Here is an 18922-nt window from a genome sequence, read left to right as displayed (position 1 = left end):
TCTCAGCTTTCAAATTTAGTCATTTTTAAATAAATTTAAATAGGCGTACTGTTTTGTGGCTCTTTAATGACAGATCACCGTATTGCCTCAGTTAAGGCAGCACGTGGACCAATTGTCTTTTCATATTTACTTAAAGGACGAAATGAAGATGAATGAACATCAGAACGTGTTTTATTTTTCAAGTTTAAGTCCACCAAAGTCCACCGAAGTTAATCTGCCCTCCTGTCTGAACAATAATAATTACTGTTTTTGCATTATTGTCTAGAGTTGGGGTAGGTATAGACATTTATAAAACACAATCTAATAATTAGAAAATTTTATTTATTGTTAGTTTCCTGCCGTAGCTGTTGGACAAGCTCATTGCGAATGGTAAATTGTGAGATATAAACTCAGAATTCTGACTTTTTCTCACAATGTTCGTTTTACTTCTTGCAAGTCTGTTTTTTGTTTCTACTGCAGAATAAAAAATAAAATAGGAAAATGTGCCTTTTTATCTCATAGTTATGACATTTCTTCCCTCACAGTTGCTAGTTTTTATCTCACAATTGTAAGTCGCAATTACCCCTTTTTTTTTTTTTTTACTTTACCCGTGGTGGAAAACGAGCTTTCACTGAAATGTGTCACATTATTGAAGTTAAATGCAAATGCCATTTCATGCTGACTGTATGCAGTTTGGTAAAGACAATCAACAGTTAGTGTTTCTAATAGTCACTTGTGAAAAGCAAATTGCCTTAACACTGCTAATTATTTTTGAATGTGTCACTTTGCTATTCCAACACTGCTACACAGAACATCACATGCTTGAAGTGGGATTTTTTTTTTACATTTCTTGGTTGCACAACCTTTTTTCTCCACAAGATTATTTTACTGGGTGCTTCAGATGAGGAATGCCTTGTTAATAACTCAGTGTCATGGCTACAATTTCTTTTGCTCGAGGATGTGGGAAGGGTTTATTGAAAATATTTACTCAAGCTTTAGATCTTCTTACTCTGCGTGATGCATGTTTCTACCTTCTCCGTGCCCTCTTTTACACAGCTGTGTGTCATGTATTACACCTGCGTTCATATATGCATGGAAATCCTTCAATGTCTTGAGTTTCCTGTCGTATGAAAATGAATGTTTTCTCCCTCAGAAAGACCCAGCTCGTATCTTATCTTCTGATTGTAATAGTTGGGTCAATAAAAAATGAGTTGAGGACTGTCATATATTGCAGTCTCTGAGCCACTTACCAAGGTGCCAGACAAATGAGCAGGTCATAAAAATGGCAGGGTAGGAGCGCCGCAGGGCGATAAAGAATTGGCCACGGACCACAGCTTATCACAATCCGGTTGAAAGACAAGAGGAGAATTCAACCTCTGAACAAGGGCCAATACATCAGCCACTTTTTCTCTTGTCTTTTCTCAGTAGCGCCTTCCATTCTGGGTCTCCTTTGAGAATTCTGTAGAGCACATTAAAGAGATAGCGAACTAAAAATGAAACTTCTGTCATCATATACTCATCCTTGTGTTACTCCAAGCCTGTATGAATTTCTGTTTTGGGGTAGAATTCAAAAGGAAATATTTAGCAGACCGTTCAAGCTGCGTTTAGTGAAACTGCAAATAATAATTTTCATAATGTAATCCTTTTTCCATTTTAGATGTATGCTTAAAACGATAATAATTGTATTTATAAAAGATGTATTTGATTGATCAAAATGACAGTGAAGACTTTTACATTGTTACAAAAGATTTCGATTTCAAATAATTGCTGTTCTTTTGAACTTTCTATTCATTAAATAAATTCTGGTAAATAACTTTTCTGGTAAATATTCCTTAAAAATGGTGTTTTAATAATATTTTTATTGTTGGTAGTAGTACTACCAGTACATTAAGTCATGTTAAATGTTTTGCAGAAATCATATGGCCCTATTCAATGCTCAAGTAACTTTTGTAATTATCAAAAAATAAAAATAAAAATGATGTGCCACTTAACATTTTTGTGGATACTGATACACAAAAAAAAAACATTTTTCAGGATTCTTTAACAGAAAAATGTAAATAAATACACAACACAGTATTTCTGAAAAATTAATTAAATAAATAAATAAATAAATAAAAATAATAAAATAAATTAATTCTAAATTATTTTTATTATTCAAATTTAATAAAACCATTCAAATGGAGTACAGGAAAAAAATCTGAATTTGGAAAAAATAAAATAAAACTGATTTCATAGGGCCCTAATCAGTTTATTAGAATAAATTACATTTTAAAGTATATTGAAATAGAAACAGTTATTTTAAATTGTAACATTTGCCAATATTACCGTTTTCCTGTATTTTTGAGCAAATAAATGCAGCCTTGGTGAGTATAAAAGACTTCTTTCAAAATATTATAAAAAGAACAGCTTGGACAAAACAGCTTGATAATACCTGAATTCCACAGCAGTATAAAGAAAGTTTTATGGGTTTGGAATGTCATGAGCATGAGTAATAATCAGAATCATTTATTGGCTGAACTGTCCCTTTAACATACATGTAATAGTATTAAAATAAACAGAGTGTAATAAGATTGCACAGTACAAGAGCATGAATAGCTTGAGATGGTTGTAAGTTGAGGGAGTGTTTTATTCCTAAACCCCACAGACACACTCCAGAGAGAGTAGGGCATGTGTAGGGCAGCTCTTGTTTTCAGACACAATGCTCTTTCAGATGAATGCCCTATGCTAGTGCCGTCATTGATAGCTTTGTCCATTCGTGCCAGTGACCCCACAGCCAGTGAAAAGCCACCTATTCCCTGAGCTTGGTAAACAGCGTTTCCTGGCAAACTGTAGCTGATCTGATGAAACGGAGATATGGACACTGTCCCTCTCATGGTAGTTCCACTGGAGCGTAAGATTTTCACAGCAACCGTGTTGATGTTTTTTTCCCGCAAGAGGGATTAGATTAAAGTAATCTTCCAGTTTAAATACAACTGTTGTGCTCTCATCAGTGTCTGTGGCACATTGTTAATTATTACTTTTCTGATGTAAGATTTTGAAAACTATTAAGAAATCATTTTAAAGGGTATGAGAAATCAATTCCTCTTTGATCTGTCAAGTCTATGAAAATACTCACTTTAAGAATTTAAAACTTCTTTTATCAAAACCAAGCTGCGTAAATGACTTGTTGTGAAATCTTAAAGGTTTCTGGCATCATATCAACGACACTGACATTTGGTCTGTCCAGTTATGGTATTGTAATAAGAAAGCAGAATAGATGCTATTATTCCCTTCATAACAACAAAACGCTAATTATAAAAGTAAAATCAGCAGCAGAACTTGTGCTGCATCTGGCTGTGTAGCAGCTGCCGCTCTGCATGTCCTCCCAAACAAATTAAGTGAACGGTGTGGAGTGGAAGCAGAGTTCCAAGATTTAGCTTGAAGCGTTTTTGTTTTTTCAGAGCAGCAGTGGTTTCTCTCATCTAAAAAACCTCTCCATCGCAAGTATAAAAGGCAGCCAAAAATCCCATTTCAGTAAGAGATTGCTGTGTATTTATGGTGTTAATGGTCGGTTAGTAGTCAAATGAAAGAAAGACAATGTCCAGTGTTATCCCACAGAAAACATATAATTTTATGAAAAAAATATATAATTTGATCAATTCATGTCACTCCATTTTACTTACCTACAACTATGTTCAAATACTTTTATTCAGTAAAGATACATTAAATTGATCACAAGAAGCAGTAAAGACATTTATAACGTTACAAATTATTTCTGTTCCAAATAAATGTAGCAAATTTATGAAAAAAAAACAAAAAATGTATCACTGTTTCAACAAAAATATTAAAGAATTGGTTACCCCAAAATTAAAATTTGCTGTTAATTTAATCACCCCCAGGCCATCCATGATGTTGGTGACTTTGTTTTTCAGTTGGACATTAACTCTTTCCCCACCAGCGTTTTTGAAAAAAGTTGCTAGCCACTGGCAGCGTTTTTTCTGATTTTCACTCAAATTTCATGGCCCCCAGAATGTTTTGTTGTATGAGTATCTGAACATGCAATACATCAAAATAAAGATCAGACACTCTACTTTCAAATAAAAAACATCTGTTTTATTCTAGCTTCAAGCATTTTTTTTTTTTTATCGATACTTGAATGTAGGTAGGTTTCATAAAAAAAGCAACATTTTGAGCAAAAAGCTGAGAAAATCACATAATTTTATCAAGTACTAAATCTGGATCATGTTCAGTAATATTATCAAAGCAAAGATGTAGTAGATGACTTCCATCAGTACTCCCAAAGCTTGCACAGGCCTTTACCACTTTCGACATTTCACTCTGTAACATTAGGCAGTTTTCATTTATATGTGGTTATTGTTGATGATCGCATTATTTTTCACATGCATATGCTTACATATGAGAAACGCTCGTTTCTGCATCTTTCTCGTCTGTGTTTTTGATTGGCACTTTCTAGACTCATTCAGGAGATGCGTAATAGCGCCCCCTAGCGTATAACAGTGAAAACACAGAAAATTCCATGTTTGGCAGGGAAGCTTTGTCTCATGAATAAGGGAAAATTACTTGTTTGGCGGGGAAAGAGTTAAAGGTGATTTTTAGCTGGTGATTGATATAATGCAAGTCAATAGGTTCCGTCACTTTGAGAGTCGAAAAAGCAGGTACAGGAAGCATAGAATTAATTCCAGTGTCTCGTGACGATATATTGAGGTCTTATTAAAGGGTTAGTTCAACCAAAAATGAAAATGACCACTTTTTTGGCTTTCTTCTTTCAGACGAATCCAGTTGGAGTTAAATTAAAACCAAGCTTTATAATGGCAGTGGGTGGGTGTTTTTGTTCAACAGTCCAAAAGTAGTCCAATAAAGCGCATCCATCCATAATAAAAAAGTGCTCCACATGGCTCAGGGGGGTGAATAAGGCCTCCTGTAGCCAACTGATGCATTTTTGTAAGAAAAATATCCATATTTAAAACGTTATAAACAGTTTTCTTTAGCTTGCGCTAACTGTTGAACATGCCGTTCCGGGCGGATGACGTAGAACGTATGTGTAGTGCATGCACCGGTGAGAATATGCTAGTCTCGCGAGAACCAACGTTTGTTTACAGGAGTGAAGGAAGCCAAGTTTCCTTACTTAAGCAAAGGAAAACCAGTGTCTTGACTTATATCAAAACACTTTCTTGGACTTATTTTGGACTGTTGAACAAAAAAAAAAACACCCACTGCCATTATAAAGCTTGGAAGAGCCAGGACATCCTTTAATATAACTCTGACTGGATTCGTCTGAAAGAAGAAAGTATACACCTAGAATGCCTTGAGGGTGAGTAAATCATGGGATAATTTTCATTTTTGGGTGAACCAACCCTTTAAGTGAAACGGTAGGTCTGTGCAATAAACTGAATGTTACATTATTACCGGTAGTCCACAGCCTCAGGCAAATGGTTATGGAGCATGATGACGTATACCTTGTAAATCATGCGTGAACTGATTCCATTTACATTCGTCCTCTCTCTCTCTGTTGTAAAAAATGCAGTGATGTCAGTTCACTTGTGGTTCACTGTGCGTTTCTTTTAACTATTCTTTTAAGCAGCACAACTGTTTTCAACACTAAATTACTAAGAAATTAGCATCAAATCAGCATATTAGAATGATTTCTAAAGAATCATGTGACACTGAAGACTGGAATAATGATGCTGAAAATTCAGATTTATCTGACAGGAATAAATTGCATTTGAAAATATGTGAAAATAGAAAACAGTTATTTTAAATTGTAATAATATCCACATTATTATTATTATTTATTTTATTTTTTTTAAATCTTACCAAACTTTTGAACAGTAATACTCTTATCCCAAATGAACCCAAACAAGCAGCTAAATTTGATTTAAACATGATTCCTATTCATTTGAATCTGATTTTTGTTTTTTATGGGGTTTTTTTTTTTTTTTTGGATAGCATTATGAGTAAATTATAAGTGTTTTGCCTCTTAAAAAAAAAAAACTAAAAAAAAAAAAACTAAACTAAACTAACATAGTGAATCCCAGTGGGGAAAAAAAAAAAAAAAAAATATATATATATATATATATATATATATATATATATATATATATATATATATATATATATATATATATATATATATATATATATATATATATATATATATATATATATATATATATATTTATTTATTTTATTTTAAAGTAATGCATTTTGACAAAGGCACTTTGATGCCTTTATCCCATGTGTGCTCCAGCCTCCCTCACAGCACTGTACAAAACTTTTCTACATGTAGTTTAGCATTTTATAATTAACACCAATAATTCACTCCTCGGTAACACTTGTTTGAATAAGCTGCAAAGTTCTAGATGTGTTATACGCATATGGATTTGTTCTCCGTTCATATTGTAATCATCCCAGATTCATTGTGTGCATTTGAGAGATCAGAGCAGGCCTGAAGCATTGGGCACCTGATCTAATCAGTATAATCATCATGTGATAATGTCAACAATAACCTGAACATTTAATTTACATAAGCAGCTTGTTCATTTTGTTCTGGTACTTTATCAGGCTTGAAAATATAATTCAAGCATTCGTCATTAGCCCAGGGCTTCAGTTTATACTAAGATATTAACTTTAATTAGTAGCAATTAGACGGAGTTGCAGAATAAAAGGCATTGATCATAACTGTTTATCCCGTGCAGGTCTCCGGGGAGGTAGTTAGCCAAATGAAAGCTGCAAGACTAGCAGACTCAGCCTGCTGTCATCATAACAACCCTGCAAGGGTTTCGCTTTTTTCTGATGTTCTTGCAAAATGACTCGCGCTGTTCAACTCCTAGGTTTTTTTTGTTGTTGCAAGCACAGTACAGAGACACATTGTTGTGCTCAAGTGCACTGACACAGAGCGCAGACCATTTCAGGCATCGTTCGATTAGCGCCTGTTGCTCTTTGTGTGTTTTGTCTGGTGATAATCTCAATCTGTTGTAGCATGTCAAGCAGTTTCCTGTCCACTGCATCATGTTGCTAAGCATGTGCACGCTCAGCCTCCATGTGAAGTGCCGTGAGTCCACAGAGAACTTCAGCCGCTTTCATAGGGAAAGTGATTGCATGGAGTGTTTATCTGTGTGGTCTGAGTATTCTCTGTGTCACTGTGTACAAAAGCTAAAGGGTAGTAATATGTTAATTGTAGGTACTAATATGTACCATTTAGGGGTAAATAAGACACAAAGTTGTACCTTTTAGCTTTTGTATCGTAGGGTACCGCTTCAGTCACAGTTTTGTATTATTATTTTTTTTCTGAGAGTGCAGAAATGTAGTGGTCCTGTTCTCTGCAAATTGTAAAGGAAGTTATTATAAAATTGTATTTTATTTTTTAATGTTGTTATTAATAACACTGAAGTTTTTTTTTTTAAGAACTTATTCATTTTAAGATCATAATGCGCTGCAAAAATAATTTTCAATCAGTGTTTCATCTTGTTTTCCAGTATAAATATATAAATGCCCTTAAAATAATTCAAAAAAACTTTCTTGAGAAGCAAAATTACTGATAACAAGTCTTCCTTACTGATTGCTAATAATTTGCCAAAGGGGTAATACAAATTAGAGGTTGACCAATAGTGGATTTTACCGATATCAATAACTAGGTTGGACTACACTGGCCGATAACTGATTTATCGACCAATGAAGTATGTGAGAACTAGAACAGGCCGATGACTGAATTTTTTAAATGGATACTGAATGAAAACTAAAACAGTGCTGAACTTTACTGAACAACAATATATTAAAAAAACAGTACTGAAAGTAAAGCAAATTAAAAAAAAACCTGCACTGAACCAAACTTTTAAAATGGAATAAAAATATTTATACAAACAAAATCATGTCTCAGACATCCAATCAAAGTATTCAGGAGTTATACATTACCTTATAGAAATATAATCGCTGATTATAAGGTGTAAGTAAAATGTGCATATGTATTTGTCTAGCTGTCTGGTTTCAGTTCCACACCCCAAATGGCATCAGCACAGTGTGAATGTGTAAACGAAGAAGTACATAAAGTACATATGTTTGAGAGAAAAATGGACTCTGATAACTTTTGTTCCAGCAATCGACTATCGGTGCCAATTAATCGGCATAACTTATTAATCGTTGACCTCTAATAAAAACACATTTTCCATAAAGATTAATTGTTTGAAAATTAAAAAAAAAAAAAAAAAGACTTCTTATATTGAACAGTTTTGCTTTTCAAGTCAATTCAGTTTTTTCCCCCATATTTTATTATTTGAATTTGTATATGAATTTTTACATTTATTACTTTTGTTTTATTATTTTATGAGCTTTAAAAGGTGTATGTGTGAGCAGAATTGAATTAACCAGAATAAACAATTAGCCTATTCAAATCTGTTTAACTGAGTGAGTAATGCTAAAATAATGAGAAAAACAACAGAACATTTCATCTGCTTTGGAGTATGATATTTTTATGTTTATGTTTTGCAATATACCTCACTTTGTAATATTTAATTTTTAGTCCATATGCTTATTCATTAAACAAATGTATTTAATGTGCAGTGCTTTTATTCTCAATAACCGAGGACTCCTTCTAAAGGACTGCTTTGCCTCTTTGTGTTGTTTTGTCTGTGTTCTTTGCAGGCCTCTTGGACTCGACCCGAACAGCACAAGGTAGAGATTCCGTATCCATGTCTCCATAAACTAAATTATGAAGTTAGCCATCAACTCCATAAACCTCTTTCCCATCAGATCAGATCTCTGAAATCTCATCAGATTCGTCAACTGAATTACGATGACAGCTTTATGTTTCATGTGAGAGTGGAATGATGTAGTTTTCACCTTCTATTCAGTACATGGCCTCTTTTCCATTCTGCACCTAATCAATTAAGTCATTACAACATCATTTTGTTTCATTATGACGTTAGACTGCATTCTTGAAGGATTCATATTTTGAAAAAACTTTATAATGTCCTTTCTTGTTAGTGCTATTGTGATGTCATGATCTTTTGCACAAAATGCTTTTGTTGTTGTTCACGCCAAGACGTTTCTTTGAGACCTTTCCCACCCTGACAAAAATAGACATTTGAGGAAACCACCTCCATCCAAGCTTTGCAGAAGGCTGGCGTGCATTATTAAAAAGACCTTTCTGCTGAAAACTATGGCTCTAAAACTTTAATGATATGGCGTTCTCACGTTGCAAATGAATAAATAGAGCCTTATCTGAAAAGAATAGGAGATGAAGTCTGTTGAATGTGCTGATTGAAATGTGTAGCTGTTTGTCATAGAGATTCAGTGTTACGGACCGCTGTCTGACCCCAATACCACATAGTAACCAGATTCCAGTGACGAGAGCACGTCCCATGGCACAGGGGGTCACGGTCTGGCCATTTGAGCACAGCAGACAGGGAAAACTGTGGGAAAGAGGGCCGGAAATGGGCTGGATGGGGCTCAGCGCTCCCATTAGGAGGTTATTCAATTAGCCCAGTCAGCTCTGCTGGGTGGCTGTAGGGTGGTTTTTGGATGAAAAGGCTCAGCATTATGTAAGCGTGACTCAGTCCCGGGACAACACCGGCATAATTATTGTCTCTGAAACGACGCTTCTGCCGAGTTCATTCATAGCGAAGTTTCTGCGAGGGGCAGCGGCTGACCAGAAATATAGAGAGAGGAGTTTTTTCAGTTCCAAGTGGAGCGGGGAATACTAATGTGCTTGATGAAGTCTTTGAAACTTCAATGCATTTCCTGTCCTCATTACCGTCCTGTCTGAGATTGTGTGTGTGTGTGTGTGTGTGTGTGTGAAAGAGAAAGTGATCCATTCTTGGATCTCTTCAGCCCAAGTATTCAATGTTATGCACTGCAAATAGTCTTTGTCTTTAATGAACGATATTTGAATAGCTGTTACAAATCACTTCATTTTTCTTTCTTTTTCTAAATTTTTTGTATCACTACGCGCTAGATCTTGGCGCTCTTTGCTGTTCTGTCTTACACTTGTACTGCTTTTGAGCACAACATGATCACAGCGCTGTACACCAGGGGTGATAAAGTCATTATTTTGGACTAAACTTTATATTAGGGGTGTAACGGTTCACAAAATTCACGGTTTGGTTCGATACGATACAGTGGTGTCACGGTTCGGTACGTTTTCGATACAGCAAAAAGAAAGAAATGCCAGAGAAATTTCCTTGATTTTTACAAATTTTTTATTTTTTAAAACTAGTATTTTACTTTTAACAGTGATGGAGCTATACTTGACCCATCTTCTGGGGTGTCTTCTTAGCAGCATATAAAACAAAACTCATCATGTGACACACAACAGCACTTATGTTTTATTTATTTTTGTCCCTTTTTATTCGAAACATTCCCAAACGCATTAATTATATCATGAAATATCTTGATTCTCACCTTTATAGGTTATGTTGATCTATAGTGGGCGATGGTCAAAGTAACCTAATAATGTAATCTATTAACTATGCATAAAAACCTGTCTGTTTGGGTGTCATGCCATAACATATTTTTAATACGACTGACTTTATATTTAATGTGAATTTAACATTGAAAGTTAATGTGAATAAAAACATTGCAAGTTAGGCTACTAATCATAATACTTTCATTGTACAGAAAGAGAGCAAAGAACATTTTCACTGACAGTCTAGTTGAAGCACTCTCAAAAACTCCCATTAAAATCACTGAAGCTGTTTACACTATAAAATTAATACACTGAAAAAAACAAGTTAAATTTACTTAATATTTATTTTTCAAGTTTTTGCACGCATATTTAAAAAAAAAAAAAAAAAAAAAATATATATATATATATATATAAGCATGTGGTTAAGTTGTTAAGTTACAATCACGTATGCGAGTAAATAAATGGCTCGTTCATTTTGTTAAGGTAATATGTTGATTCAATATAGTTATTAACTGAATGAACACAGAGACCTGAATACTTGGCACATGAGACACAATGACAGTGACAGTAAATAGTGTTTGAGTATGAATGGGTCATTTTGAGTAAAAAATGAACTACAGATCTCACAAAATAGCAAGTTACTTAACCTAACAACAAAAGCAACCATAAAACAGTGTAAATACATCTCGAAAACAGCAAAAAAAAAAAAAAAGAAGAAGACCATATTAATTATTCATTAAGTGCATGATGGGAACAACGGGATCATGACGTTGATATTTACTTAAACAATCTTTGTAAAAATAACAATCAATTACAAGTAAAATATACTTATTCAAACTTTATTCTGCAAGCTTAAATTGAGTACTAATATTGAATTTACTCTTCTTTTTTTAAATTCTTGCCTGAACTAAATTATTTAATGTAGAAATTACATTTGTTTTTCTGCAGTATTTACTTCACCACAAAATAATTTTTATCAGTGTGTCTTACAGATTCGTATTTGCACTTTGTTGTTTCTGATGAGAGAATTCGCCAGAAAGAGGTATTCAGTCAGCAAGCGATTGAAGAAAACACTGGCATTTTAGCGATGACTCATCTGAACACCTCTGATTGGTCAGTGCATTCGTAAGCTCAACAACATTGTGTGTGATTGGTTATAATGCGCAGTGCTGTAAAAAAGCGTCTGTATCTGGCTCAGCGCCAGCCAGCGAACACAGATTTGAATTTAGCAGCTGATGATATGATGCACTGAATGTTCTAATCACGCCGGTGTGATTGTATTAAATATAGACAATATTCATTTGGAAGCTGCATTCAAAATCCACTTGGCTCAAAAATCTGAGGGGGCTCGTGCCCCTCACTTTGAATGGGCATGACGCCTCTGATATTGATTAACTATATTAAATTATGTAAATATATACATTTTCTGACCCCATATCTTGAATTTTGTGATCATTCTAATTCTGAATTATGCAGTGAAAGAACGCACTCTCTATGCGCACACGCACTAATCAAACCTAATAGGATAATATGCTGTAATAGAATTAGTCCAATGAATCATTCGGTTTGTAATGCGTACCAAACCGAAAGCCTCGTACTGAATGGTTTAATACGAATACGTGTATCGTTACACCCCTACTTTATATATCATAAATATATATTATATTAATAAAAATTAATAGTAATAATTATATGTAACTAGTGCTGTCAAACGATTAATCGCATCTAAAATAAAAGTTTTGTTTACATAATATATGTGTGTGTGTGTACTGTGAATATTTATTATGTGTGTATATAAATACTAGGGGTGTAACGATACACGTATTGGTATTAAATCGTTCGGTACGAGGCTTTTGGTTCGGTACACATTAAAATCCGAACGATTCGTTGGACACTTCCTATTACAGCATGGTGCGCACACGCATTTAGAGTTCTTTCACTGCATGATTCAGTCTATTAAAATGCATTTAGAGTGATCACAAAATTCAAGATATGGGGGCAGAAAATGTATATATTTACATAATTTCATATAGTTAATCAATATCACAGAAGAGTGCCGTTTTTTTCTCTCCAAAAATCAGCATGATTACAAATGATTTTTACAACAGTTCAATAAGCAAGTTTTTGCTCAATTTTGACAAAAAAAAAAAAAAATCCAAATACAGCCACAGCACTGTTTTGCGCCTCTGATCAACATGACGGTGTTTCGTTCCTGAATGAATCAACCGTTTAAATGATTCGGTTCAATCGCAATGACTCACTTGTTAACAGTGACTTGCTGCCACCTGCTGGCGGTTTTAATTTCACATGTAAAGTATCTTTTTTTTTTTTTAAATTAATTTCAAACATCAGTTGTCAACGTTTTATGTTTAAAATATCAAAACATTATTTATGCATTTGTAACTCCAGGTTAAAGCATTACATGTCCCTCTGAGCTGCATTTAATAGTGTGTAAAAGCATCTAAAAGCCATTCAGATGCAACTTCTATGTTTCCTCTGCATTGCAAAGAACAATTTTGTCAATAGTGACTTCATTTTGCTTGGTAACAGCCCAAATGACTTATTGACGGATTAAATGTAAAAAAAGTAAAAAAATAAAAAATGACTCAAAAGGTGATTATAAGGCTTTATAAAGGTAAAAAATGCCCATAAAAGGTAAAAATCTATTTAAGCACATTGGAAAAGATTAATCTGCTATGTGATGATATGTAAAAATCAAGGAAATTTCTCTGGCATTTCTTTCTTTTTGCTGTATCGAAAACGTACTGAACCGTGACACCACTGTATCGTATCGAACCAAACCGTGAATTCCGAGAACCGTTACACCCCTGATAAATACACATATATTTAAATAAATAAATATATATGTATATATGTGTGTGTGTGTGTGTGTGTGTGTGTGTGTGTGTGTGTGTGTATATATATATATATATATATATATATATATATATATATATATATATATATATATATATATATATATATATATATATATATATATATATATATATATATATATATATATATAATATACGTTATATTTTTATATTAAATATGTTTATATATAATATAAATTATACCAGTATGAATATATACGTAAATACATGTAAATATTTTCAAAATATATCCTGTATGTGTTTGTATTTATACATGCATAATAAAAATACACAGTTCACACACATATATTACATAAACAAAACTTTTATTTTGGATGTGATTAATCGTGACAGCACTATATGTAACATAATAGTCAGCAGTGTTGGAGAGTTACTTATAGTATAGCATTACAATATTGCGTTACTCCATTAAAAAGTAACTAATTGCATTGCTTAGTTACTTTTTATGGAAAGTAATGCATTACGTTACTTTTTGTTACCAGGGCTGGGCTTGCTTATTTGTTTTTTAATAACAAAAAACCTAAAAGCTGGCAACTGTAAAGGCCATTTCACACCTCACTCTCAATTTGTTTCAAAACGGGACAGTAATGCATTACTTTAGTAGTTACTTTAAAATTAATCTGATTACGTAACTAGCGTTGCTTGTAATGATGAACAGTAAGTTTTTTTTGTTTTTTTTCTTTTTTTGAAATAAATTACTACTTTTATTTAGAAAAAAAATTATATTTCATAATAAATGCTGTTATTTTGAACTTTATATTTATCAAATAATCCTGAACAAATGAGTTTTCACAAAAAATACTGTAGACAAATACATATACAGTCAGGGCCAAAAATATTGGCACCCTTGGTAAATATGATCAAAGAAGGCTGTAAAAATTAATCTGCATTGTTAATCCTTTTGATCTTTTATTTAAAAAAATATTTTATTTCACAAAAATCTAACCTTTCATTGGATAATAAGAATTTAAAATGGGGGAAAATATCATTATGAAATAAATGTTTTTCTCAAATATACGTTGGACACAATTATTGGCACCCCTAGAAATTCTTATGAGTAAAAGATACTCTGAAGTATATTCTCATTCATATTCACAATGTTGAGCACTCCAGGTTGATTATGAACATGAAATTATTCAGCCATGGCTTCCTGTTTCTCAGAAATATAAATAGGAGGGAAAACAAAGCCCAAATTCCCAATGAGAAAAACCAAAGAATATATTTCTGATATGCAGCAAAAGATAATTGAGCTTCACAAATTAGTGAAGTGGCTATAAGAAAAGAGCTAGAGCAGTGACAATTCCCATTTTCAACATCAGGGCAATAATTAAGAATTTCCAATCAACATAAAAAGTTACAAAACTGCCTGGAAGAACAGCACCTACATCACCACAATGCACGGTGAGACGGAGTGGCTAAAGACTCTCCAAGGACCACAGCTGGAAAATTGCAGAAAATAGTTGAGTCTCGGGGTCAGAAAACCTAAAAAAAAAGAAAAAAAAATTGTCAAACAGCACCTACATCACCATATGTTGTTTGGGAGGGTTTCAAGAAAAATTCTCCTAGCTCATCCTCATTCCATTGCAATGAAATATACTGCTGTATTTTTTATGTCGTGGGCCTATATTTCTGCTGGAGGTCCTGGACATCTTGTTTAGATACATGGCATCATGGATTCTATCAAATACCAACAGATAAAAAAATCAATAAGTGACTGACTCTGTTAGAAATCTTATAATGGGCCATGTTTGGATCTTCCAACTGTACAATAATCCAAACACAAACCTCAAAAACAACACAAAAATGGGTCACTGAGCACAAAACCAAGCATTCCAGTCCTCTGACCTGAACCCTATAGAAAATGAGTGGGTGAACTGAAGAGAAGAAGCACCAACATGGAGCTGTGAATCTAAAGGGTCTGGAGTGATTCTGGATGAAGGAATGGTCTCTGATCTCTTGTCAGGTGTTCTCTAACCTCATCAGGCATTATAGGAGAAAATTTAGAGCTGTTAAACTGGCAAATGGAGGTTTAAAAAAGTATTGAATAAAAGGGTGTCGTTAATTGTGACCAATGTGTATTAGAGAAAAACATTTATTTCATAATGATATTTCCCCCCCATTTTAAATTCTTATTATCCAATGAAAGGTTAGATTTTTAGGAATTTTTTTAATAAAAGATCGAAAGGATTAACAATGCAGATTAATTTTCACAGCCTTCTTTGATCATATTTACCAAGGGTGCTGATATTTTTGGCCTTGACTGTATATATAATATATATTCCAGTAACATATAAACATGCTTACATTTTTCAAATCTTAAATTTATGTATAAAGCAGAATAACATTCTTTTGTTTTGTTTTCTCTAATCAACCTGTGGGTCGGATAAGACTCCTGCACAAGCTGTATCCTCCCGCGGGCCGTGTGTTCGACACCCCTGCTATATGCAAATTGCACAGTCACTGAGTAGACATTGGTTATAGATGCCACTCATCTTCATAAGAACCACAAGGTTAAGTGGAACAGCAAGCTAAAAGAAAATGCAAGCGTGGCATGTTAAGATCTATGCTTGTCTTTAAAATGAGCACTGGGACGTTGTAAAATGGTCCAAGCCAGCTGAGATCATGTGACGTAGCTTTTGATGAAGTAACAGTGGTGTAGAAATGGCTTCCCCTACCTTATGGTCTGCATTATTGATGTTCCCCCCTTACATCTTCGCTCCAAAGACTCAGCACATAAAAGACTCTTATTTATATCTGCTGTTCAGCAAACCACTTTTTTTTTTTTTACCGGGTTTGCTTCTCTGATACAGCCTGCTTCAGTCCTCGCATACTTAAAAATGACAAATTTTTCAAAAGGCCATTTTCTCTGAAAACAGAGAACTTTTTATTTTTATTTTTATTTTTTTCATTGAAGTGGAGTTATTTGCAAACTATGTAACACATTTAGGAAGATCATGGCAAAACCATTTATTAATTTTAAGGAATAGTTAACCCATAGTTAACATTCTGTCATCATTTATTCATCATGACTTGTGTTCCAAAAGAAAACAAAATACTATCAAAAAAGATTATCTGGTTGTTCTTGTCAACAAAATGAAAGCATATTGTGACAAGAAGCTCCAAAAAGGACAAAAATAAAGTATCAATGCACTATAAATGTAACAAAAAATAGTTCATATGTCTTTTGTGCTATATTTAAAGTCTATTGAAGCCGTACAACCACTTTTATGGTGTTTTGACAGCCTGTGGTGCTAGAAAAAAGAAAGCCTTATGTGTTTAAAACAACACGAGGGTGAGCAACCGATGACAGAATATTCATCAGTGGGAAACTATTGTTTTTAATGGCTGAAGGAAGTGAAAAGCATGAATTTTTCAGTGAATTTTCCCCTCTTGTCTCTGTGTTCAGAATCCTGATGGTGACGTGTTGGTCCGCAGTGATGCCCGCGTGTCTTCTCTCACCCTGAAGTACGCTCAGTACACCGATGCCGGCGAGTATCTCTGCACCGCCCGCAACGCCATCGGAGAGACGGCGCAGCCCGTGTATCTGGAAGTGCGCTGTGAGTCTATAGTATCTGTAGCCTCATTAGCTTCTATCAGTCACACGTACTGTTAGATACCACACTGATATGCCTCAGAGGCATATGTTTAATTCACAGCAGCACTGCTGCTTGGCTGCAGTCCAGAGAGCATATTGCAACTCAGTAGAGAATGCTAGTTAATGTATCAAAACTACAGCCACCCCTCGACATTACCACCCCCTTCCCCCACCACAGGACACCGATGATATGAAAAAGCCTCCCAACGGATTTCAATCACACTGTGTCCTAACCAAGTGCAACTGACAAAGTTTTTGTGTCCACATTGAGTGCAAAAATGCTGCATGAATCAGTAATATCATTATTTTTTTTATTATTATTAATTGTCATTTAATTATTGATTTATTAATTAATTGTCTCTGTTAATACCACAGAAACACATGTGGAAAACATTTAAATTATAAATTAAATTAATATTAGGGATGCAGTTATATTAAAATAGTTGCAGATTTTTTTCTTTCATGTTATGGCCAGTAACTGATAGTTATAACTAATGGCTAATATTAATTTTACTAATAATTATAATCCAAAAAATACATTGCACCTCACACACCTGAATCAATCATAGCAATTGTAGCTGCGTTGGATGAAATTACAACATAAATTAGAAAAATATAATTCCCACACATTCCTTAAAAATTTAATGAGCAACATTTCAGTCAACCAACATTTTTTACCCTTATAATAAATTATTATTATTATTATTATTATTATTATTATTATTAAAGATTAACTTTGAGTGTTAGATGATGGCAAAAGTAATCAAAAAGTAAGAACAGAATAAATGTATCCAATAGCGGACGATATATACTGTATCCAATATGGAGTATAATATTGATTATTTAAAAAAAAATAATAAACTCTTGTAACAGCCAATAAACAAAAATGTAAGCAATATACTGTGCATCCCTAATAAATTTGCATAAGAAATGTTAATATTGGTATTTTTCTAATACATTTTCAATACACTTTATTTAAATATATTCAGACTATTTATTAGTATAATATATTTATTTATAAAATCTTCATTCATTAAGGTGAACTTGAAGGTGAATTTGAGGGTGAACTTGATTCATTGACAGTAGACAAGCATAATGGATTAAATTATTAACAGTGTTTGATTAGTCAACAGCTACCTGGACATGAATTTTGGACCAATGAGATTTTACAGTGGGTGGGATTACCCAGCATGATGCATCAAATTAAAAACCTAGTCACTGACAAAATGTCCTGTTGCTAATCAAGGCTGGTTAGGAAAATAGCGGTTCAAATTTGCATGGAAGAGACCAAATTTATTGTTTGTTGTTTTGTTGCGTCATGCCTCATTAAAACAATAAATGCCATATTTGATGAATGAAAATGTGGCGGTTTATGCTAAAAGTTTGGTCTGTTCAGTGCATAAATACTGTGTTCAGTGCATAAATACTGAACAAACTCCTAATCTTGTTTACGTTTGTCTCAAATGAAATATCCAGTAGCATTTAATCTAAGCACTAAATTTTGCTAATAAAGACAAAGTTCAGACCAAACATGCACCAATTTACTTTTGTTTCTACGATTCTTATATTGCTGTACCATCAGAAATGGAGCACACTCTTCCCTCAATGTTTTAATTGCAATCGATATCAAGCAAAGCATTACCGCCCATTTTTGCTCTCATTGTGCTCCCCCCACTGCGCCTGTTTGTATTTGTTTTCACATTAGCGCTGGCGTATGCTGTGAAAATACCAGCCTCCCTCTTCGCATGTTTAGTGCATTTGTACCAGTCGTGTATTGTTGTGATGGGACTAATGACATCTGAAGCTCTGATGAATGTGAGAACAGTATCTCAGCGGGCCTGGAGCTGTTCGCACGCAGTCTGTGAAGGAACTCGGGCCCGATCACGTACGTCACATGAGCATCGTGCCTGAAGTCTCCCCCCAGCATGCTATTCAGGGACGCTGCTCGGAGGAGGGGCCTTTTGAAGCCAGTGAAGCGTGATTGGCTTTTATGCACTGCCGTGAACAGATGTGTTCAACATCACACAGCGCTGTGTTTTCAGCACTCTATGT

At 34.0% G+C, this 18922-nt stretch overlaps 1 protein-coding gene across 12 annotated transcripts in view; it reads left to right on the top strand.

Annotated features, from left to right (window-relative positions):
• Positions 1–18922, top strand: part of ncam1b (neural cell adhesion molecule 1b) — a 104152-nt gene that overhangs the window by 54491 nt on the left and 30739 nt on the right. For 8 of the 12 annotated variants that reach the window (XM_058799855.1, XM_058799848.1, XM_058799846.1 and 5 more), the window contains 2 exons: positions 8617–8646; positions 16682–16832. In XM_058799855.1, the coding sequence (XP_058655838.1) occupies positions 8617–8646; positions 16682–16832 (181 nt within the window). The remainder of the gene's footprint in view (positions 1–8616; positions 8647–16681; positions 16833–18922) is intronic. The other 4 variants (XM_058799851.1, XM_058799854.1, XM_058799853.1 and 1 more) reach the window with 1 other exon arrangement.

The sequence above is a fragment of the Onychostoma macrolepis genome, chromosome 15 (assembly GCF_012432095.1).
Source record: "Onychostoma macrolepis isolate SWU-2019 chromosome 15, ASM1243209v1, whole genome shotgun sequence".
In the NCBI taxonomy this organism is placed as follows: Eukaryota; Metazoa; Chordata; class Actinopteri; order Cypriniformes; family Cyprinidae; genus Onychostoma; species Onychostoma macrolepis.
Note: the sequence above shows the minus strand (reverse complement) of the source record. Positions and strands in the feature narration are given on the sequence as shown.